At 41.4% G+C, this 23,396-nt stretch overlaps 1 protein-coding gene across 16 annotated transcripts in view; it reads left to right on the forward strand.

Moving 5' to 3' along the window:
* LOC127687708 (uncharacterized) overlaps positions 1–23,396 on the forward strand; it is a 472,408-nt gene that overhangs the window by 376,470 nt on the left and 72,542 nt on the right. For 2 of the 16 annotated variants that reach the window (XM_052186629.1, XM_052186632.1), the window contains exon 2: positions 3,661–3,749. The exons of 13 other annotated variants lie outside the window; for them this stretch is intronic. In XM_052186629.1, coding sequence (XP_052042589.1) covers positions 3,726–3,749 — 24 coding nt within the window. In that variant the 5' untranslated portion in view covers positions 3,661–3,725. Of the gene's footprint in view, positions 1–369; positions 451–3,660; positions 3,750–23,396 lie in introns of those variants that run through there. One more of the 16 variants, XM_052186628.1, reaches the window with a different exon arrangement.

Consider the following 23,396-nt stretch of genomic DNA (forward strand, 5'->3'; position numbering starts at 1 on the left):
AAATACATGTGTGGAGGCTATGCTTTGGGTTTCAGTGTCTCTTCTTCATATTCATGTATTTGTAGGGGGGTGGTCCTACTCAGAAGTTTAATCAGATTAAAGATCCCTGTTTATTTTTTAGTTTTTATTTTTTAAGATCCCTGTTTATAAACTCTTTAGAGGGGTGAAGAAATAAGCAACAACTCGATTTCAGATACTTATTTTTTCAACCTTCAGCTATCTCTTAGAACAGTTTCTTACTTTTTTAAAAAAAGTACTTATGTTTTGCTGTATCAGAAAGAAGAGAAAAAAATCTTAGAAACATATTAAGCATATGATGAAATTGAAAGGGTTCTGAAGAATCCTTTAGAATCTGTTTTCTTTGTGCAGGTACCAGATGTTGATGTTGGCAGCACTTAAGAGGGTCACAGGACGTTTAAAATCACTAGGCTGTGGTGAATAAAATTCCAGGTCTGTTGCACTGAAAATTATTTAAAACTTGTGTTTGTTTACTCAGTGGTAAGTAGTACAAAAAGCATTTTTTTCTATATGAGTGTGTTTTAAACAGGTACCTTTGACATACATACATGATCAATGAAAATGTTTAAAACACATTTGTGTCCCAGGGGCTCCTATCGCTGCAGGCCACTGGTTCTGTTGAAGTCCATTTTCACATGTGCAGAGCTGATCACTCTGCACTTGACCTTCCTTGTAAGTTATTTGTTTCATGTACTAGAGGACTAAGGCTACATAGCTGTGCAAGAAGGGGAAAAAGGCGTACGTGCTACACTTAGGTAGTATTTCCTTAGTGTTCTCTGACAGTAATTTTGAGAAGAAAACAGGACTTTTTATGCCCACCCCCACTTTTGGGACTGAGCTAAGTTTCTCATTGATAAAATAATTAAGAGTTTATAGTTTCAATGCTAAAATAGAAAGTAAAAAACTGGTTTTGAGGAACAAAACCAATTCCAACAGGGGGTACCTCTCTGTACTCACTGTAGATTCTTATTTATTCTTGTTATATGGGTGTCACACTTGTGTAGTTAGGTTGCCTCCTTTCTTAGTTTTCCAAAGGAGTTTAATACATAGATCCTCCAGTTTGCCTTGTTTCTTTAGTTAGGAGTTTGAACCAATGCTGTAAGTGCAATGAAATCCATTTCTTCTAGACTGTGTTATCTATCTTACTACTGTCCATCACGATAGTATTCCAGCTTTCTGTGGGAAGGGAAGTATTTTGAATAGTCTATCAGAGGAAATGGCTAGGAGGAAAAGCAGATCTCAGCAGCTCTCATTTCTGGGATTACGGCTGACTTCTTCCTTTTTAGCACACCTTTCAGGTTGTGTATAATTATACAGAGTGGAAATAAGAAAAATAGTATGTGTGATGAAGTTAATTTTTATACACCAAAGAAGATGTTGCTTGTTCTGTTTGTAGATCCTGGTGCCTTGGTTTCATTCAGTGACAAAGAGAGGTGTGGTGTTATTTGTGCTCTCATGTCGCTAAACCTCAGGAACATGCCAGGACATTTAGATTGAATTATTATGTGAACATCACTGAATAGTCTTCACAGTCCTAGATGGTGTGGCCTATTCCTTAAGGTTATGTGATACATTATCTTGCTCCTAAGTCACAAGACTATACAGCGTATTTCTGTTCTGCATATTGTAGCCAACCGGAACAGATATTTTTATATTTAAAAACATCTGAACACAGAAAAGATACAAAAAGAACACAGTAGAAATGCTGAAAATCAAGCATACATAGGGTGCACTTGTATGAGTGGAGTTTACAAACCTAAAGCCGTGGTGAGTTGGTGAGTGAATGGTGTGTGACTTTGAGGACCTGGGGCATTATAACAAACTACTGTAGACTTTGTAAGCTCTCTGCACGTAGATCGGTTTTTTAATTAGTTGTATTCTTTATTTACATTTCAAATGTTGTCCCCATTCCTGGTTCTGCTTTCCCCCAAAACTCCCTAACCCTTCCCCCCTCCCCCTGCTCACCAACCACACACTCCGTCTTCCCTGTCCTGGCATTCCCCTATACTAGGGCATCTCGCCTTCTCAGGACCAAGGGCTCTTCTCCCTTTGGTGTCCAACAAGCCATCCTCAGCTACATATGCATCTGGAGCCCTGGCTCCCTCCATGTGTAGTCTTTGGTTGGTGGTTTAGTCCCTCGGAGCTCTGGGAGTACTGGGTAGTTCTTTAGTAATTAATCAAGTTACTGGATCTTTGCATTTTATAAAACTTATTTTTAAATGTTTGAATCTTATACTTAGATTAACATATGGATACATTGTACAAGATTATTTGACTGTTGTCAAGACATTTTTCATTTAAAACCTTTTTCTGATTAAAAGCTAATATAAGAGCTGAAGTCTAAACAATGTCAGGATCATATCTTGTCATCCTGGAAAGTCGTCCGTGGGTGTGACAAGATGAAGATGCCCATTTGCTTAGCACCGTCTCTCAAGCCCTTCTGAGGACTGCCTCCTCCTCAGGCACAAATGTGTCTGTAGTAGTTTTTCTGGTTTCTCTTCTTCTTCTTTTTAATCATAGATTTATTTGTAAGCAGATAATTTACCATCAATATTTTGCTCCAACAATAAGGCCTTTGTTTTCTTGTCCTTCAGTTTCTTTTTTTTCTGTTTCAACTATGTGTACATTAGATCATTTTATAAAAATTGCTTCATGTCAGTCTGTGAGACCACCGTGTTCTCATGGTCCATTGTCAAATGAAGCATTGTCTGAACAAGCTAGCTGTCACACACAGCCATTTGATGTTTAGATTGGTAGTGTGTATAGCCACAGATCCTATATCCATAGGGTTTCTGATCACCAAAGACAGAATGTTTTAAACTGATGTATTTTAACTTACCATTACTGTGATTATTACGACATAGGTCTTTTATATATTATATGCATACATATGTATCTATAAATTTATTATATTTACTTGTATTTACATTGCTAATCAATGTACTTATGTAAAGGAAACAGACTTGCATGGTAGGCAGCATTAAGGGGGAATTTTAGAATGCCTTTGTCACATCTGTAGTTTAGTGGAGTATGTAAAATAAACAATGCCTACTGTGTGATGAACGCCAAAGAGCTAATCAATTTTGGATATTACTCCTGGTTAGAACTCATGTAAGCTGTCCTGTATTATAGTTACTTGGAAAGATGTATAGAAGCCTAATGTTTTGAGTGGGTAAATTTGTTTTGTAACCTGTGAAATGTGTTCCTGGGGATAGTGCATCTAACCTCTGAACTTTCCACTCATTGTCTATGCAGTGAGTATTCCAATAATGCTTTTCTTTTGGATGATATGAGGATATAGGAATACCTTTTGTAAATTTATATGCAGTTTGCTAATTTACTAAGGTATTCTTGCCAAATGACCTAAATTAGAAGGAGGGTGATTTGGATCAAGTCCCTGAGCTCACTGTCTAGAGTCAGATTACATTTGTCCATTCTACTTGGAAGAGGTGTGTGTGTGTGGGGAGGGGCATCAAAGATGTATGGTTTTAATCTTATTTTTGTTAGAGGTTATGACTACTCTAACCCCCATAGCTTCAATTAAAAAACTTGAAAATAGTTCATTTTCTAGTCTAATTACTTGTCAGAAATTTAGAATAGCAAGAAACTAGTAACAACCAAACCTTTCCTTTGCACTTACAGATCAACAGAAGAGATTCTTGTGTCCTATAGACCAAAGAAAGAATCAGCAAGAATGCCCAGGGTGAATGATGGATTGCAGAGCCTGGCTGGTAATTACTTTCACTGAGCTAAAACATTAACTTGAAACATGGGAGCAAGGCCAGATGAAAATCGGGAGGTGGACTTCTTCCTCCCCATGGAATGCCCATACTTGTCTTGTGGAGGTAGTTGTTTCTTTGGTGGGAGAGTCCAGCTCAGCTTCCTTTCCCGAGGCTCAGCATGGATTTTCATCTACCACCCCGGTAGACAAGGAGTGGTACCTTTGTTTTGGCCATTGTAATGATAGGTGTTTAAGTCAGCCTGCTTTCTGAGATGCCAAGAACTCAGTTTCTCAAGACTTTTCAGTAGGATACCCGATATTAACAGAGATTTTCTCCTCTTGGGGTTCAGCTTTTTTGTAATTTTTTTCCATAATGTGGGCTCTGGAACCCACATGGTTGATAAGCATGACACTCTCAAGCACACGTACACCACAGAACTTCACATATGACACTACAGAGCACACGTCTTCCCCCATCCTTACACACACACATCGCCATCTTCACTTCATAGATGGAAACACACCTGAGCACATATAAAGGAGAGGCTGAGACAGGTGGGAAATCTGGGGTTTTACATGCACAGGCCAGAGAGAAGACGTTTTCACAGCGCATTGCGGGTTTTGCGCATGCGCATTGCGGGTTTTGCGCATGCGCATTGCGGGTTTTGCGCATGCGCATTGCGGGTTTTGCGCATGCGCATTGCGGGTTTTGCGCATGCGCATTGCGGGTTTTGCGCATGCGCATTGCGGGTTTTGCGCATGCGCATTGCGGGTTTTGCGCATGCGCATTGCGGGTTTTGCGCATGCGCATTGCGGGTTTTGCGCATGCGCATTGCGGGTTTTGCGCATGCGCATTGCGGGTTTTGCGCATGCGCATTGCGGGTTTTGCGCATGCGCATTGCGGGTTTTGCGCATGCGCATTGCGGGTTTTGCGCATGCGCATTGCGGGTTTTGCGCATGCGCATTGCGGGTTTTGCGCATGCGCATTGCGGGTTTTGCGCATGCGCATTGCGGGTTTTGCGCATGCGCATTGCGGGTTTTGCGCATGCGCATTGCGGGTTTTGCGCATGCGCATTGCGGGTTTTGCGCATGCGCATTGCGGGTTTTGCGCATGCGCATTGCGGGTTTTGCGCATGCGCATTGCGGGTTTTGCGCATGCGCATTGCGGGTTTTGCGCATGCGCATTGCGGGTTTTGCGCATGCGCATTGCGGGTTTTGCGCATGCGCATTGCGGGTTTGGCGCATGCGCATTGCGGGTTTGGCGCATGCGCATTGCGGGTTTGGCGCATGCGCAGTGCGGGTTTGGCGCATGCGCAGTGCGGGTTTGGCGCATGCGCAGTGCGGGTTTGGCGCATGCGCAGTGCGGGTTTGGCGCATGCGCAGTGCGGGTTTGGCGCATGCGCAGTGCGGGTTTGGCGCATGCGCAGTGCGGGTTTGGCGCATGCGCAGTGCGGGTTTGGCGCATGCGCAGTGCGGGTTTGGCGCATGCGCACTGCGGGTTTGGCGCATGCGCACTGCGGGTTTGGCGCATGCGCACTGCGGGTTTGGCGCATGCGCACTGCGGGTTTGGCGCTTGCGCACTGCGGGTTTGGCGCTTGCGCACTGCGGGTTTGGCGCTTGCGCACTGCGGGTTTGGCGCTTGCGCACTGCGGGTTTGGCGCATGCGCACTGCGGGCTTGGCGCATGCGCACTGCGGGCTTGGCGCTTGCGCACTGCGGGCTTGGCGCTTGCGCACTGCGGGCTTGGCGCATGCGCACTGCGGGCTTGGCGCTTGCGCACTGCGGGCTTGGCGCTTGCGCACTGCGGGCTTGGCGCTTGCGCACTGCGGGTTTTGCCTTGCCAGCAGCCCTGCTCCCGGACAGTCCATTCCCTTTTTTTTTTCTCCCTCGGCCCGGGGAGGAGCGGGGACAACTCCGAGCTCGAGGGAGCGAGCCCGGCCCTGGGCGCGGGTGTAAATCAGTCACCTGTGCGCCGAGGGGCCTTGGCGAGAGTGCAGGAGCGTGGGCGGGTGGGGAGTGGCGCGGGCAGCGAGCACGGCCCGGACAGGCAGGGAGGGAGCAGTCTTAGTGGAGAGCTGAGGCGGCCCAGGGGCGCAGCCGCTAAGAGGAGACCAAGAGGTAGGGCCTGCACTTGAGGACCAGCGTGCTGAGATGGTAAGAAGTTTCCACCTCCTCTCTGCTTGCATTTGCACTGGGTAGGGACAGAGACGGGCGGGACACCTCGGGGCCACGGCGGGCCACGTTCTCCTCTAGCGCGGCGGCGTGAGTAGGCGGGCAGTTGGCGGTGCTCCCGAAATCCACCCCCACCCCTCAACTTGGCCCCAAGTTTTTGAGGCGGCTGCAGGCGGGTGGGCAGACGGGAGCAAGGGCTTCCCCAAGCCTTAGGTGAGCGGCGGGCAGTCGGGGACTCCAGAGGGCGCGGGACGCGGGGACCCGGGATACACGGCGCTGGCGGATCCCATGGCAACTTTCCCAACTTGCCTGCCTGTTCAGAGCCCGGAGCGGCAGCTGGGCACGGGGGAGGGAAGGTGCAGGGGGCCCAGGCGCGGCCTGCGTGGGGACCCCAGAGATGCCCGCGCGGCTGCGGAGGACTCAGACGCGGCCAGTCATATCCTGCTAGACAGACACATGTGTGCTTTCCTGAAGTGCGGTTCTGAAGCAGCCGGCCCACTGCGTTTACATACATGCCGAATGGACGGAAGGATTTGAGACGTGAAAGGGGGGCAGAATTAAAAAAAAGTGCAGTGGTGTTGGAGCTCAGCACAAAACTAGACGGAATCTCCAGTGGGATGAGGCAAAGATTAAAAAACAAACAAACAAACAACAAACAAAAAAAAACCCAACTACTTGTAAGTGCCAAGTGGTGGAGGAAACAGGATGGCACAGCACAGGGAGACTCCAGCACACCCCCTGGAAGGACTGGCTTCTCTGCAGCTGGGAAGCACTGTCTGCTTTTGGGAGCTCATTTGTTAGAAATGGGGCTTGACCATGCTTTTTCTTGGTGTTCCCTACCACCCAGTGTCGCTGTTGTTAGCCCCACTTGGGGGCTCAGATACAGAGTGGGTCCTGTGTACATGGGATGTATAAGAAACGGGGTGATAGAAGGTTGACATTTTTCCCTCTTCCCTTCCCCCTGATGTGACATCTCTTGTTTCAGAGATCAAAGTCACAACTGGAATATAGGAGATGGTACTGTCAAATTCAGACACACACACACACACACATACTCACACACGTACAAAATGCACCTAGGACTGCGGTTACAGTAATGCTGACAGAAATTAAAGAGGTTTTGAAAGCAGCGTGCGATTTATGATGCATCCCATTTACCCTAGAGTCAAGCTGTTGTAAAACTGATGAACAAAAGACATCATAAAATAGTCCTGTGTACCCAGGATTATAGTGGCAGAAAGTGACCTGTTTTATTAATTTTTAAGTACTTCATGAACACTTGTAGTTGTTGGATCCTGTGTTTAAGTGAGGGATCAAAACAAAATATGAAATATATCTGCTTAGAGCTGGAGAATTTCTTGTAACGGCATTTTACAGAACATTATAAAAGCCAGTTGCATGCCTTTTCTTCCCCTGGCCAGTGTTACTATTTGTGAACAGAGCTGTTCCCATATACTAATCACTGAGCGGTGGCTAAGTCCATTTGTCTCCCATCGTTTTCTATTCTGCACGTTTAGATGGTTTTGTGCACAGACACACATGCTTTAGGTGGAATTTATTTCTGACACTAAGTGTTTCTGCTCTGAACTTTTTCTCTAGACTAAGCCTTGTGTAAGTTTGATAGAACTTCCTTTCGCTCTTTGGAATCATCCACATGAGAATCCTTTGTGAGCCCTTAAAGGCTCTGTATTTTATATCATATTTGTAGCCGTTTCATTTAAACTTGTTCAGTTTTAATGAAGTTCTGAGTTGTAGGTACTCTTTCTGTTCCCGGAGAGCAGTGGATTTAAAATCCAGACTGCTAATTACTTTACCAAAGCATAGGAATGTCTTCACCTGAGGGAAGGGCTAGCAAACCTGAATGTGAACTTTGTGTACAGGATCTTTCTGGAAGCATGTCTGAAATGCCTTGACCCCCTAATCCTCTGAGAATATTAAGTTGGGTTTGTATATACAACTTTGGGTAAAAACCAACCTCATGTGACTTTTAAAAATATTGAGGAAATATTAATAGTAGTAGTGTATTGCTAATACCTGACTTACCCTCTTCTGCCTGACATGTGAGTTATCTGTCAGGCAGGGATATGTGATTACAAAAAGGAGCAGGCAAAAAAGCAGGGCTGACTGTTGCTATATTAAAATGTAAGTATTACAGTTTGAAATTTCAAGTGAGAGTTTCTGAGTTCAGTGCTTTACATAACATTTTGTCCTAATCTTGCTTGCTGTCAGGGATGTTTCTTGGTTGTGCAATTGCTGCAGTCAAGAATGCCAATTTACATTCCATGAGTGTCATTTGATTACTTTTATCTGCGGAGCTCCAAGACCGGCCCAGTCCTCTCATTTCATCTTGCCATGTCATGAGTCAGTGCTGTGTTGTCATTTCAAAAATCTGCCTGATTTAGACAAGAAAGAAAAGTACTTTCATGTTGCAGCCACAGTCTCCTGCTAACTTGTCAGCAGCAGGATATGATTCACTTGGGCCCAGAAGAATGGAACAGAGGGGCAGGTTAGATGGTTCAATAAAGCCCACGGACAGGTAGTGTGTGACGTCCCCAGAGAGCTGCAGTTAATGAAGAACAGGTCTGCTTAGTTCTCCATGCGCTGACCTGGTGCTGTCCCCACAGTTTTCTCATTTGATCTTTCCCAGCAAATTGATCTTTTCTTGTATTTTATTTGCCTTCCAAATTAGTCCTTGAGGGACTGAAATTAGCAGAGCAACTTAAGTTGGATAATAAAGCTGTTCAGAAAAGAAGAAATTGGACATTGGCAAAAATAAAGGGGGGGGTGGGGGTGGGAGAGGAGAGGGAGCTATTCTTTTTTGTTGTTCCTGGGAATATTTCCTAGATTAAGGGAGTCAAAAGTAGGTGATGAAGCTATCGGTTTCCCTTACTTTAAATTTAGAGTTAAGACTCAGGGCTATTTTAAATATTTTGTAAATGTTTGAAAGGTGGCTTCAGCAAGGATGAAGAGTTTGATTTAGCAATGCTCGCACTCACTTGCTTGGCCTGACCTGCCAGGGTAGTAGTGGCTTTTATGGCTATTGGAAGACGGACAAAACATAAATGGCATATTGCAACTATGTTATTTATAGTTTTCTAAATAAGTACAATTCCCAAATATTCAATACTGAATTGCTGAAAAGATTAAACAATAAAAAGTCATTAACAGGATTGTGTATAATTATTATGGTGCATGAAGATTTTTTCTATGAATTACCATCAGTATCTTTGTTTTACATAAATTCCACAGACACCCTGTTCATAGATCAGGTTATTCTCTCTTCTGAGGTTTTCCTATTTAAATTTAAAGGTAGGCTTTTAAAATTGAGAGCGGGTTACAAGTTGGGTTTCTTTGAAATGCTTACATGTTGGTTTTTGAGATTAAAATTCATTTTATACAAGGTGAGCATAGTTGATACAGGTTACAGTTTCACTATAGAGCCCTTGTACATAAAGCTTAGGTTGGGAGCAATTAATAGTCTTAACGTGATGAATGTATAAAGGAGCGGTGCTTTCTGAATTCCTCTGCAGATGGTCTCATTTACCATCTGCATCCTGACAAGAAACAGAGTTGAAAACGGCTGTTCTCCTGCAACATCTCTTGCTGGTCAGGAGTTACATAGTATAGCTGGTTAGTAAGCTCTCTAAAGAGCTAGAGGGAGCCTCATGATTTTATTAGATATACTTATGGTTTTTAAAAAAAGAACTCTGGCAGTTAGAATGTTGCACAATAACTGGCTTAGAGTTTAGGCTTGGAGGTGACACATGACACACACGAACACACACACACACACACACACATACACACAGTGGTGAAAGCAACAGAATTTCCATTGAAAACAGTTAAGGAATCAGCTAAGCTTTCTAGGACTACCTTGTAGGTGATTTGATTGCTGTAAGGTGCAACCAAACATTCTGAGTGTTTGAGACTGTGTAGCCAGTGTGCCAGCTGAAGGAGCCCTTCTCAGGTTGTCAGGCCCACCTTCCAGGTGCCATTAAAAGCAGCTTCCCATCCAGTCACTGAAGAGCACGCTACCCTCCTCTAGGTCACGAGACAGCTACTTCTCCCTGTGGATGATGTTTCCAAGTAGTTCTGCATACAACTCCAGATTATGGAGAAAACTTTCCTTCAAAAGAAGGAAGCTTTGTGTTGTCACCATAGAAGGCAAATCATTTTAAAACTTGGTATATTTTTAATCAGTAAATAAGCTACATTTAGACATCAGAGTTGAATGTTTTCTTACTTCCTGTTTGGCATTTGTTAATCAGTCCAACCAGTAACATTTGTGATATGTTTGTATTAAATAATCAGTGATGGTGATTGATCTTCATTATTTACATATTACTTTTTAGGGATGTTACTTTGACATTTATTTACCATTTAAGTAAATCTTATATCCAGGGATATAAACTGCCCAGATTTGTCTTCTTAGCACAGTAGCTCTCATTGTGTTGCTAGCCAATAAAAGTCTTTATTTGTTGCTTATTAGAACCCTCAGTCCACTCAAAAGTTTAGCTATAATTTAATTTGGGTGTTCAAAGAGCCTCCCTTGTTTTAAAATACATTCTCAGTATTCCTTTACCATTTGTTGTGAGCCTATATTCTAACTCATGAATATGCATAAGAGCAGTAATACAGACATGTCATTTTAAAAGTTGTTGCCAAAACAGAAGTGTACCATTTTCTTTAGAAATTATGTATATGACAATGTAAATTTTGTCCTTTTTACTGCAGTTTCTTAGACATTCTGGAGCATTTTCACTTTTCCAGCAGTAATTTAAATTGTTTTGGTCTACTGATTTAGGATTTGTTCCTACAGAAATACAACCTTGAAGGTGTGGGGAGACAGGCCAAAGCTAAGCTTTGCAACCAAGAGTTCTGGTTAAAGCGCTTTCACAGTTGTAGCCCCTTGAAATTATAAGGTCTTTGTTTTGAAATTTACAAATTGCCAGCCTGGTAAGTTCTTTATAGCAATTGCTGGCAGTTTTACAGAGTCCAAGTTACTTGCTGGTTTCAGTTGGAGTGTAACCGATTACACAAGTTAAGGACCAGAACTCCAGTATCAGGGATCCCTCCACATGGAAGGCAGGATGTGGAACTGCTAAATGAGTCACTGCATGTGTGTGTGTGTGTGTAACCAGTGAGAATCACATCAAGTCTGTCTTCTACATACAGGATTTAAGACTTATCAAAATGTACAGTATTGTCCTGGACCTGGAGTTCATGAGTTCACTGTCCCTGCTCTTTGTGTGTTTAGTACAGAGATGTAACAGCCCACACAAAAACATTTTTCTCTTATTATGACCTTAACATTTGCCAAAAGTGCCCCATACTGAAATTCCTTTTTAGTATCTTTTTTCCCCTTAGTCCAAAGCCAGACGTGTACCCAGACACAAAGCCTCTATGTATAGCAAGCTGTTTTAAATATTGTGACTCGGCAATGTGCTGTCCTTTCTCTGCTTGAGCCAAGGATCTCTGCTCAGTGTCTGTGGATTACCAAGCTCCTTCTTTATTGTATGTCTTGTCAGCTATCCCTATTCATTTAACCTTTCATTAGCATCTGTGCAGCTTCCCTGTCTGCAAAGGCAAGGAGAACCCGAAAGGCCCCACTGTCACAGTTATTAGATTTCTCCGTTACATCCCAGCAACCACAAAGAAGCAAGAGTGGAGACTATTGTCGTGCATGCTGCTGTCCTGGGGTGCAGCTCTTCTGTGCATGTCAAGGACATGTGCCACATGTTGATATGCATCTCAGGAATAAATGTGCAACATGGGGGATAGGCTGACAGAGGCAGCAATGAGCTTTGTAGGAGTTATTGCGAAGACCAACAGTTAGTGAAGGAATGTTGCTTAACCAGCCAAGGAGATAGATGGAGTTGAGAGTTGCCAAGATCTGCCTTGTGGAGCTTGTCAGTCCCATTGTTTTCATCTAAACTTCATTTGAGGGAAAATTGAATACCTTCGACAGGAATGAAAGTCTTCTTTTCTCCTTTAACCTCGGAGGGGAAAATGTTATTTCTGATGACTATTATGGTGCATTACAACTATTTTTGTATGGAATAAAGATATGTGAATGATTATGTTACTTACCTCTCATAATTTTTACAATTTCACTGCAAAATCGTGAAAAATGTTTTAACAGGGATTTGTATGTTTTATAAATCTGGTTTTAAAATGGAGCACATGAATCTCCTTGTGCTCCTGCTTTGCTGTGGCTGCCATAGTACAGTGTGGCTATCACCTGGTTTTTATACATGTGTTTTCATGCTTGCTGTAATATGCAGGAGAAGAGGAATGATTACAGGTCATTTTCACATAATAATAAAGACAAATACTTGGATATGTAGAGTGGAAAAGATTTCATTTTAAACATCATAATGAACTCTCAGAGCTGGAAGAGAGCTCAGTTGGTAGAGCGCCTCCCACAGGAGCATGAAGACTTGACCTTGCTCCCCAACATGTATAATGGGCCAGCCAGCATGGCACCTTTCACTGCTGTTCTCAGGGCTGGGAAGGCAGTGACAGGCAGGTCCCTGGGGTTCACTAGCCACCCAGCTCAGCCTCATTGTTGAGGAGAAGGCAGGGAATCACCATGAATGCCATTGGTTCTGGTGTCTAATCTTGACCCACTCAGTGTTTGGGGATGTCTGCCTTGGAAAGCAGAGTTTAAAGTGAGCATACACTATAATGGCTTCAGGTACAGCGTTTCTGTGCATACGCTTCCTTCTCTTTGTGACACTGCCTGCTCATTCCTATTAGCCAAACAACCAGTTTGGTAATCTCTATGGCTGCCTCCCCACAACTGCTTGGTGATATAAGTCCTAGTGGTTTAGTTTTAACTGCTTTATTGTGAGATACCTCACATACCACCATGTAATCACCCTTTAAAATGTACATTAATAATACCCCATTATATGGATACACGGTTTCTTTTAGCATCATCAATTTATGGATTTTTTACTATTATGCATAATGCTGCTGAGAACTTTATTTGGGAGAGTGTCAGATGTTTTTATTTCTCTTGGATGTATACCTTTAAGAAGAATTGTTGGATCATGTGGCCTTCTTTTTGTCCATTTGAGTTGTCTTCAGAAAAACAAACCAAAACCAAAAACCAAAAAAACCTCTTGTGGTCTTAAAAAATACATATGTGGTAAAAGTTAGGACTATGTGTCCCGTGTTGCATGTTGGCTCTCTCTTTTACCATGTGGGTTTCAGGGGTTGAACTCAGGATTTCAAGCCTGGTGGCAAACACCTTTACCTGCTGAGGCATTCACTTCCCCTAGATTGCCTTTTTATAGTTGAGGTATAAAAGCTGTTGATACGGTGTGGTTACAATCCTCTATCTGATTCAAGATTTGCAAATACTTTCTCCCATTCAGTGAGCTGTCTTCTTATATTTTTGATGCCCTTTGAAACAATTTAAAATTTTTTGAAAGAAGTTTAAGAATGTTTTTTTCCAGACAAGATGTTATTACATGTTAAATGTTAACTCAATACTAGTGACAGTGAGCAACAGTGGCCCTCAGAAACATTCCTAACACTGTCTATCATTTTAATTTTGATGAAGTCCAACTTACATAATATTTTCCTTGTTCTCAATTTTGGAATGTTGTCAAAAATAAAGCAAAACCAACCAACCAGACAAACAAAAACCAAACCCCAAAACGTGGTCTCACTTTACCCCTGCGTTTCTTTCCCTCCTTCTTTCCATCCTTCTGGATAACACTATGACGTAGGGTTGCTGGATCATACCATGTGGTAGTCTGCCTTTTGTAGTTTGAGAAATTGCCTTTTTGGGGGTGGGGTTAATAACATTTGTACCATTTTATGCTCTTGCCAAGAGTATCTATGTGTTGTATTTTGTGTGTCCATGTTGTCACCAATGCCTGCTGTTATTTTATGATAAATATGGTGATAACAACTGTGAGGTGACATATCTCTTCTGTGGTTTTGTTGTCTCTACTGGCCTTGAAATCTAGGGATGGAATGATGCTCCTTTTTAGCCTCCCACCTACCAGTACTGATATTAGATCTAGGACCTCAGCCATTGAGATAATCACTCTACCACCGAGCTGTGTGTCCAGCTCCTTTTGTGTTTTATTTCAAGACAAAATCTTACGAAGTTGCGTAGGCTGGCTTTAGACCCATGGATTTCTCATCCTTCTGCCTCAGTCTCTCTAGTAGCTGTTATGGACTTGAGCCAGCTGTAGCTTCCATTTATCCTCTGGCCTCAGCTGTCTTGGGTTGAGTGTGATAGGTAGACATAGGACCCTTTTTGATATTTTGTCCGTTTTAAGATTGGATTACATAGGTTTTGCTAGTTTTTGAGTTTTAGGAGTTCTTTATACATTTTGGATATTACTGTCATATCAGAAATTTAAATGTTTTCCTTTCATTCTGTGAGTTATCTTTCCTTCTGCTAATTGCTTCTTTTGCCTTGGCCATGGAGGAGCTTTTAAGTTTTCTGTAGCTGCATGTGTCTGGCCTTGCTTTCTTTGCCTTCAGTGGTTTACATTTAAAGCTTAGACTTATCTGATCCCTAAAAGAGTAAAGGCTATGTTAAGAAAGAACATTCTATTGTTTAGGGGAGGGGAAAAAATCAGCTAACGACTCTTGGTGGAACTCCAGGGGACAAGAAATTTGTCATTCAGTAGCCAGAAGATGATAGGTGCAGGTAGGTTCCCTGTGAAACAGCTTGGGTTTACTTTGATGTTCCTTAATTATCATTGAGTTTAAAAGCAATCTAGGTGTTCTGTATGATAACAGACATACTTCATGCCCTGGAGGGTGGAATTAAGTACCTAGAAATAATTGTTTTTGGTTTTATAAATACCTCAAAAGGAAAGGAGGAAAAAACATTATTGAGAAAATTTGTCTTCTAGACATTCCATCATGAACAAAACATCACCAACAGAGATAAAACTGAAAATTGTTTTATGATATCCAAACTGAAAATAACCGGCTTAGTTAAGTTTTAAGTAAATACTGTGTTCAAATCTGGCATGATGTGTTTGCAAACAGCTCGCTCTCCAGTCTACCAGGTGTATTTTTCAAAGCCTCCCTTCACCAAGTTAGAGAAGCCTTCAAACAGGAAAAAGTTAACTTAATTTAGAGGCTGCGATGTTAGATCACACTTGAATTTAAAGGAATATGTTAAAGAAAAAGGTCTAATTTTCTTTTCATTCATGCTAATAAAACCTATATTCATTTCTATTTAAATCATGGCTTTTCTAGTATTCTGATGAACCATTTTATATAATTGCTTTGTCTGCTTTTGGCTTTGTGCCAGTTATTTTAGACAGAGTTTCATTATTATTTGGCATCAGCTATTAATTAGGTGGCCAAGTGGTCACATTTATATTTGGAGAGAATGTGGGGTTTTCCCCTCACAAGTGTTTACACATGAAAATAGTAATTAGCCAATTTAAAGTGATACCTCATGACATAATCTGAGGATTGTAACTTTGTTCCCTGTGGATATTCTGTAAAGAATTTAAAATCATTTATAAAATTGGTATGATAAAAAATTTTATATCTATCAGATACATGACCTTTGCTTATATACATACATACATACATACATATATATATATATATATATATATATATTTTTTTTTTTTTCTTTTTCTCTTTTCCTGAGGATTGGACTGAGGCCTCTCATGTGAGAGATAAGTACTCTATACTGACCCACATTAAATTTTATAACTTGTTTATATTGTACAAGCAATGTTACATTTCTGTTCTTAGTATGTCTTGTCATGTCTATATTGGATTAAGAAGGTCACCTGTAATTATGGATTGATACCGTATTCGAGGACATAAAGAGTGTCACTAACTAGAATGTAAATCATGCAAAGAAAGCCCTCAGTTCCCTGCCCCAAGGCTTCTGATCTCTTTTATTCTGTAATTAGAAGATTAGTGAAGTGCACTCTATCAACATCTGCCATGTTTGCATCCAGAAATAGTAGGAAAGTTAAAGATTTCCTCTCTTTCAAAATGGTTGGAATAAAACATCAGATTTCTTTGGAAACAGTCTCACTCCAGAGCCTATTAGCTCTAAATAAAATTAACAGTGGACTTTGTTTTTAATCTCATAAGTTCTGCCAGGTCTCAAGCCAAATTTAAATGTCATCAGTTTACTTACAATAGTGTCTAGTGCATGAGTTAAATTCATTACTCGGTGCACTTCTTAAACAGCCTTCCTGTCTTTAAGAGATGAGGTATGCATCCTTATTTCTTAGGTGGTTGCTACCTGACTCTAAAGAAAGGGACAGCAAATCCATACCCCTAGTCTACCCTCGTTGTAGCCAGTGATTGCCACTTGTTTCTGGTGTCCCCTTAGTGGCTTCAATGGACTGTTGGGGGTGATGAGTCTCCTGATGCTTTAATCCCAGAGCTCTGGAGGCAGAGGCAGTGGCTCTCTGTGAGTCTGAGTCCAGCCTGGTCAGGAGAGGAAGTTCCAGGACAGCCAAGACTGAACTTGTTTGTCTGGAGAAACAAAGGAAAAGAAAATTATAGGAAAGACTTGGAGCTGTTTATTGGTCATTGATCACAGTAGCACTTGTAATCCCAAAGAGCAACCACACAATGACACAATGACAGGGAGTTTGTGTGAGTGTGTACAAATGTGTGGCAGGAGTGTCCATGAGAAGTTGGGAGATGTTCCTGTGATCCCAGCTCCCTGAAGACAGAGGTTGGAAGAGTGCCTGGGAGTTAGGTAAGAGAAAGAGAAATAGAGATTGGATGGACAAATACAGGTATATTTATTTATGACATAGATCAATAATGAGTGGGTCACCAAATGTTTTAGTACTATTATGAAATTATATTTCTGAAGTACTGATATGACAGTATCATAAATCTTTGTTTTTCATGCTTTGTACTAAACCCAGTATGGCATGGGACAAGCATTCCGTTATTCAGATTTTAAGAGCGATCAGATGAATGTCTCTGTGCTATATGTAGAATAACTCACTGGGGGTTTTACATGAGACCTTAGGCTGGTGGTTTTCAACCTGAGGGTCACGACCCCTTTGGGGAGTCAAACAGCGCTTTCACAGGGTTTGCATATAAGAAATCTGCATATCTGGTATGTATATTACAGCTCATAACAAGGAAAAATGGACTGGAGCATGAAGGATCTGATGGAAGGAGGATGGAGGGTACTGGGAGAGACAACTGGAATTGGGTGGCATTTCAAAGGTGAGGTAGAAAGCCAGTGCAGTAGAAACTCTAAGTAACCTACAAGGATGACCCTGGCTAAGACTCCTAGGGGTACAGAGCCTGAGTGAGCTGTCTTCTGTAACCAGGCAAAACTTCCAGTGGTGGGAGTGGGACATCAACCCAGCCACCATGTTTCAGTATATGATTTATCCTACCTGTAAGGTGGCACTGAATTTGTGGGTGTGGCCAGCCAATCAGTCTCCATCTTGAGACTCATGCTATAAGAGGAAGCTCACCCCTGACACTGCCTGGAGGACCAAGAGCAGAGACTGGATAGTCCAGAGTCCCAGGATAGAACCAAACATGAACAGTCAATGAAATGATTCTGCTATACTCATAGACCAGAACCTAAAGCCTAGCATAAGCATCATCAGAAAGTCTTCATCCAGCAACTGATGGGTACAGATGCAGAAGCCCACAGCCAATTATTAGACTGGATTCAGGGAATTCTGAGGAAGATGGGGGTCATAGGATCCAGAAGAGGTGTCAAGAACACAAGAAAAACCAGAGTCAACAACCAGGGTTCATCAGGTGCTCAGGGAGACTGAAGTGGCAATCAGGGAGCCTTCAGGGGTCTGACCTAGGCTCTATGCATGTATGCTATGGTTTGTATAGGTTGATCTTCTTGTGGGAAATTGTCTTTGACTCTTTTACCTGTTCTTGGGACCATTTTTCTTCTACTCGGTTGCCTTGTCCAGCCTAAAAATGAAGGGAGGTAACTAGTCTTTCTGCAACTTACTGTGCTGTGTTAATATCCCTGGGAGGCCTGTAGAGGAGGAATGGATCTAGGGGAGAAGGAAGGTTCAGGGAGAGACTTGGAGGAGAGGAGGGAAGGGAAACTGAGTTAGGGATATAATTGTATGAAAGAATAAAAAAATAAAAATTTACAGTAGCAAAATTTTTTATAAAGTAGGAATGAAAATAATTTTATAGTTGGGGGTCACCACAATAAGAGGTGCTATATTAAAAGGTCACAGCATTAGAAGGTTGAAAACCACTGCCTTTAGACAGTCCTGTACTGATTGATTAAAACAGAAAAGCTCTTAAACTTTGTGAGGTTTTTATGTGTAAGTTCTACATCCTGCCCAGGTGTGTGAGTTCTAGTTGCTTTGTTTTGCAAAGTAGAACTCAACATTTAGACATTTTTAGTCTTGTTTTGTTTTGAGATGGAGTGGGGTGGGGGCTGGGTGGGTCAGGGTTGGGTGGGGTGAGGGGCAGTGGTGTCTCAGGTTGGCTACAAAGTTGCTATGTAGCCAAGGCTGGTTTGGATTTCCTGATCCTTATTGTCTGGCCAGTGCTGGTACTGCAGTGTGAACACCCACTCCAAGCTACATTTCCTTTTTTATTTTAGAAGGTAAAATTTATCAAACTTTTGAGGTTTTGTGATATAAAAAATTTGGTGCTCAAGGTCTTATGTGTGAAGTAGAAGCAATAGCCCTAAAAATAAGCAGTACAAAATGCAGTACAGGATAAATACTATTAAAGAATAAACACAGAGTGAAAACAAGTCTTTGGTGTTCTATGCTACCTCTAGAAACATCATTTTTTTTTAATGTTCTTTTCAAAGCAAACTTTCCTTTAGTGGCTTATCATTCTTTTTTTCCCCATTGACTGAGAGGTGGGAGTAACAGAAGCACACATGTGTGCATACACATGCACACACACACAGACACACACACACCCTTATATATGGTTATGTGGGAGTAAGATGCATCCATACCTGTGAATGGGAGGGGTAAGAGTAGCATGCACGTGTGTGTGTGTGTGTGTGTGTGTGTGTGTGTGTGTGTGCACAAGCACAGGCTTGGGAACACGTGCAACACAGTATATTCTATGAGGGCAAACATCTCAGTGCCCTGTAGATGGAATTGACGTGTCTTTGCAGCCTCATTTACGTCGGTATTAAATTATCCGGATGTTTCTCAATACTTTGTGCTTTGGAATATGATCAGAAGACATTACGGATGGACATGGGAGTCTTGAGTACTTCCTCTCAGATAGGGAGAGATCTAATTGTGTTGATTCCAGGGCAACTCTGGCCCCTCTCCTAGGCTGAGCACTTAGGTAAAGAACCCCAACAGCTTTTACCCCTCTTACTTTATTTCTGCCTCCCCTTTCCATATAGCTTAGCATATCCCTTATCTTTATATGTTTTAATGTTCTCAAGCAGGTGTCCTGGGAGCACCTTACTGAAGGGGCTGTGCCTGGTCCAGTTTTTGATGGGTTTTATGAGAATAGCAGTGCTCACTTTCCTCTTTGGCATTTCTTGGGGGCATATTCTATGCTGCTTCCCTGTGTGCAGCACTGTGTTAGTGTGGGGTAGGTGACCATGGAGACAGGCCAGAGGCAAAGACTGTGACCTGTAGGATGAAGGAGCCACAACATTTAAAGAAAGGGCTTGGGTCTAGTTACAAAGTACTGGAGAAAGCCATCTCCTGCTTTTGGTATTGGTGTGTTCCTCTTTTCTTTTCTGCTTCTCTTTTCTCTTACGTTTGGGCCAATATTAGATACTTAGTAAAGATTCATAATAGTATTGCCTACTATGTGATATCAGACTTCCAATGCATTGTTTTTTGATGAACAAGAGATGAAAAAGTGAAAGCCATCTCTGTCATTTGACACCAGCACTGACTTTTTCCGCGATACTTATTTTGAACTTTCAGCTCTTTGTCCCTTCATGAACACTTTATGGAGACAGACTTGTTACGAGAAGAGAAGGTATAAAGATAAGAAGACCCTCAACATCCACTTGATAGCACCCGTGAGACAGAAGCCGGTGGAGCCACCTGTGCTCACTGCTTTCCTATGCACAGTTTTAGTCTCAGTTTTCAGTAGTGTGCAAGTTTTAAGAGTACTCGCTCTAAAGTGAGACATTTTTATTTGTTTAAAAATTTAAAATTCTCACATTTAAAATTTTACATTTGGATATTTGTGTTCTATATAGAAGATTAAGTGGAGGTGGGTGGAGGGGAGAATGAAGAAATTACAGAGGTGATGTGGAGCAATGAGGGAAATATTAGTAGAAAGATGTGTTGACGAGCTGAGATCTAGCCTGCTCAGAGAGCCCCGTGCTTAGGTGCTATAGGCCTTGGAATCAGTTGATTGATTGATCCCTATCCAGACCCAACCCCAGCTACATGATCTTTTCCAGCACCTATTCTCAGGAACAACCCCTCCTCCCCATCATCCTCTTCTGTCGTCTGAATTTTATTGGGCAAGTCTCATCAGGTAGACCTGCCCCCCCCCGACACTCACAGCTTTTGATGCCACCATCTTGCCCTAAGATACATCATGTGCAATGCACAAGTCTTATGTTTGTTGAGTGCAACATTTAAGAATTCTATCACGAAGCACCCTCTCTTGAGTCTTTCTTCTTCAGCTTCATGAAGTCTGTCAATTATATCTTAGGTATTCTAAACTATTGGGCTAATATCCACTTATCAGTGAGTGCATACCATGTGTGTTCTTTTGTGATTGGGTTACCTCACAATGATATTTTCTAGTTCCATCCATTTGCCTAAGAATTTCATGAATTCATTGTTTTTAATAGCTGAGTAGTACGCCATTGTATAAATGTACCACATTCTCTGTATCCATTCCTCTGTTGAAGGACATCTGGGTTCTTTCCAGTTTCTGGCTATCATAAATAAGGCTGCTATGAACATAGTGGAGTATGTGTCATTATTACATGTTGGAGCATCTTCTGGGTATATGCTGGAGTGGTCCTCAGATAATACTATGTCTAGTTTTCTAAGGAACTGACAAACTGATTTCCAGAGTGGTTGTACCAGCTTGAAATCCCACTAACAAAAGAGGAATGTTCCTCTTTCTCCACATCCTCACCAGCACCTGCTGACACCTGAGTTTTTGATTGTAGCCCTTCTGACTGGTGTGAGGTGAAATCTCAGGGTTGTTTTGATTTGCATTTCCCTGATGATTAAGGATGTTGAACATTTTTTTAGGTGCTTCTTGGCTGTTTGATATTCCTCAGTTGAGAGCTCTGTTTAGCTTTGTACCCCATTTTTAAAAGGTTTATTTGATTGTTTGGAGTCTAATTTCTTGAGTTCTTTGCATACATTGGATATTAGCCCTCTATTAGATGTAGGATTGGTAAAGATCTTTTCCCAATCTATTGGTTTCCGCTTTGTCCTATTGACAGTGTCCTTTACCCTACGGAAGCTTTGTAATTCTTTTTTTTTCCTTTGTAAAAGGTTCCATTTGTCAATTGTTGATCTTAGAGCATAATCCATTGGTATTCTGTTCAGGAACTTTTCCCCTGTGCCCATGTGTTCAAGATTCATCCCCACTTTCTTCTCTACACGCTTCAGTGTGTCTGGTTTTATGTGTAGATCCTTGATCCACTTGGACTTGAGCTTTAGGAGATAAGAATGGATCAATTTTTATTCTTCTACATGCTGTTCAACCTCCAGTTGAACCAGCGCCATTTGTTAAAAATGCTGTCTTTTTCCCCACCCCACTGGATGGTTTTAGCTCTTTTGTCAAATATAAGTGACCATAGGTGTGTGGGTTCATTTTTGGGTCTTCAATTCTATTCCATTCATCTTCTTGCTTGTCTCTTTACCTATACCATGCAGGTTTTTTTTTTTTTTTTTTTTTTTTTTTTTTTTTTTATCACTATTGCTCTATAATACAGCTTGAGGTCATGGACCATGATTTCCCCAGAAGTTCTCTTATTGTTGAGAGTAGTTTTTTTCATCCTGAGTTTTTTGTTATTCCAAATGAATTTGAGAATTGCTCTTTCTAACTCTATGAAAAACTGAGTTGGAATTTTGATGGGGATTGCATTGAATCTGTAGATTGCTTTTGGCAAGATGGCCATTTTTACTATATTAATCCTTCCAATCTATGAGCATGGGAGATCTTTCCACCTTTTGAGATCTTTTTTATTATTTTCCTCATAATTTTGAATAGCTTAGACTTTTAAATAAACTTAGTTAATTTTATCGTTCCTATGATTGAAATTTCTAGAAACAATTTTATTAGGACATAATACACATACAGTTTAATGTTGTAATGCTCTGCAATTACAATTATAATTTTGAAGATACAGGAATAGATGATATATGTAATGTCTGGAAGTATGTTTATGCACTGACTTTAACCTCTTAAGTGAGATAAGATTGTATAATATAGGCTTGAGTAGCTCAGTGGTAGAGAGCTTACCTAACATGTGCAAAATCCTGGGTTTGATGCCCTCCCCCCAACAACAACAAAAAAATATATTTCTAGTATTCAGGAAGTAGAGGAAGGAGGATCAGGAGTACAAGGACATCATGAGTTCAAGACCAGTCTGTGCACATGAGATCAAGACCAGACTGCACATGAAATCCTGTCTCAAAAAGCAAAAAAACATAACCTTTGAAGAACTTTAATTAGGTATTTGGTGAGATCTACACACCTGAATGATCTATTAAGGTAATTAATGTATTACTAAATATGTAGGGAAAATCAAAAAGCACAAATAAGCAGAAATATACACTATTCTTGATAAATTAGTTATCATGGAAGATCATGTAGTAATGGTGCCATAGCTATAAATGCCTGCCTTAGAGCTATTCATTTGAAATTGATTTTAGACACCCATGTCTAATTCTTGTAATGCTATCAAGATTTCTGTGACCTAAGTTTTGGCTTTCTGAATCATTATTGGATAACATGATGCATCTGGTTGGTGATAAAATAATATAATTCCATTTTTGATCAGAAAAGTCAAAATTAAGTTTTTGAATTCAATTAATAAGTTGACTCCAAAAATAGTTATAAATGGTGAGTTAGACATTTGAGCAAGTGTAATGTTGGAAGTATCCTGCAGTAACCCCATTGATGTTGGTGTCTTCCCCTACAATGTTTAGAACTTCAAATACATTTGAAAAAAAGAAAACAGAGCTGTGTAAGAATTGATGTGAAGTTTTATGCAGATAAAGATTAACATACATGCCTGTTGTAGCATCTTTCTGTTGACCAACTTGTTGTTTTATAGACTTAAATAACCAACTCCATTTGCCAAACCACTGATAGTTCTCCTTTAAGATAGATTTTATGAATTCAGAGTAAAAATACTATTCTCCATTGCCTGTGAAAGCTTGTGAAGAGACTACAGGGACAGAGTCTTGCTGAGAATGTGAGGCTGGTTTCCAGCTCAGTCCTGCTTCGCTCTCCCAAGAGTTGCCATTGTGGGCATATGTGACCACACATAGCTACAAAAAGTTTTAAGCAGAATGTGAGATGGCAGGGGTACC

The sequence above is a fragment of the Apodemus sylvaticus genome, chromosome 6 (assembly GCF_947179515.1).
Source record: "Apodemus sylvaticus chromosome 6, mApoSyl1.1, whole genome shotgun sequence".
NCBI lineage: Eukaryota > Metazoa > Chordata > Mammalia > Rodentia > Muridae > Apodemus > Apodemus sylvaticus.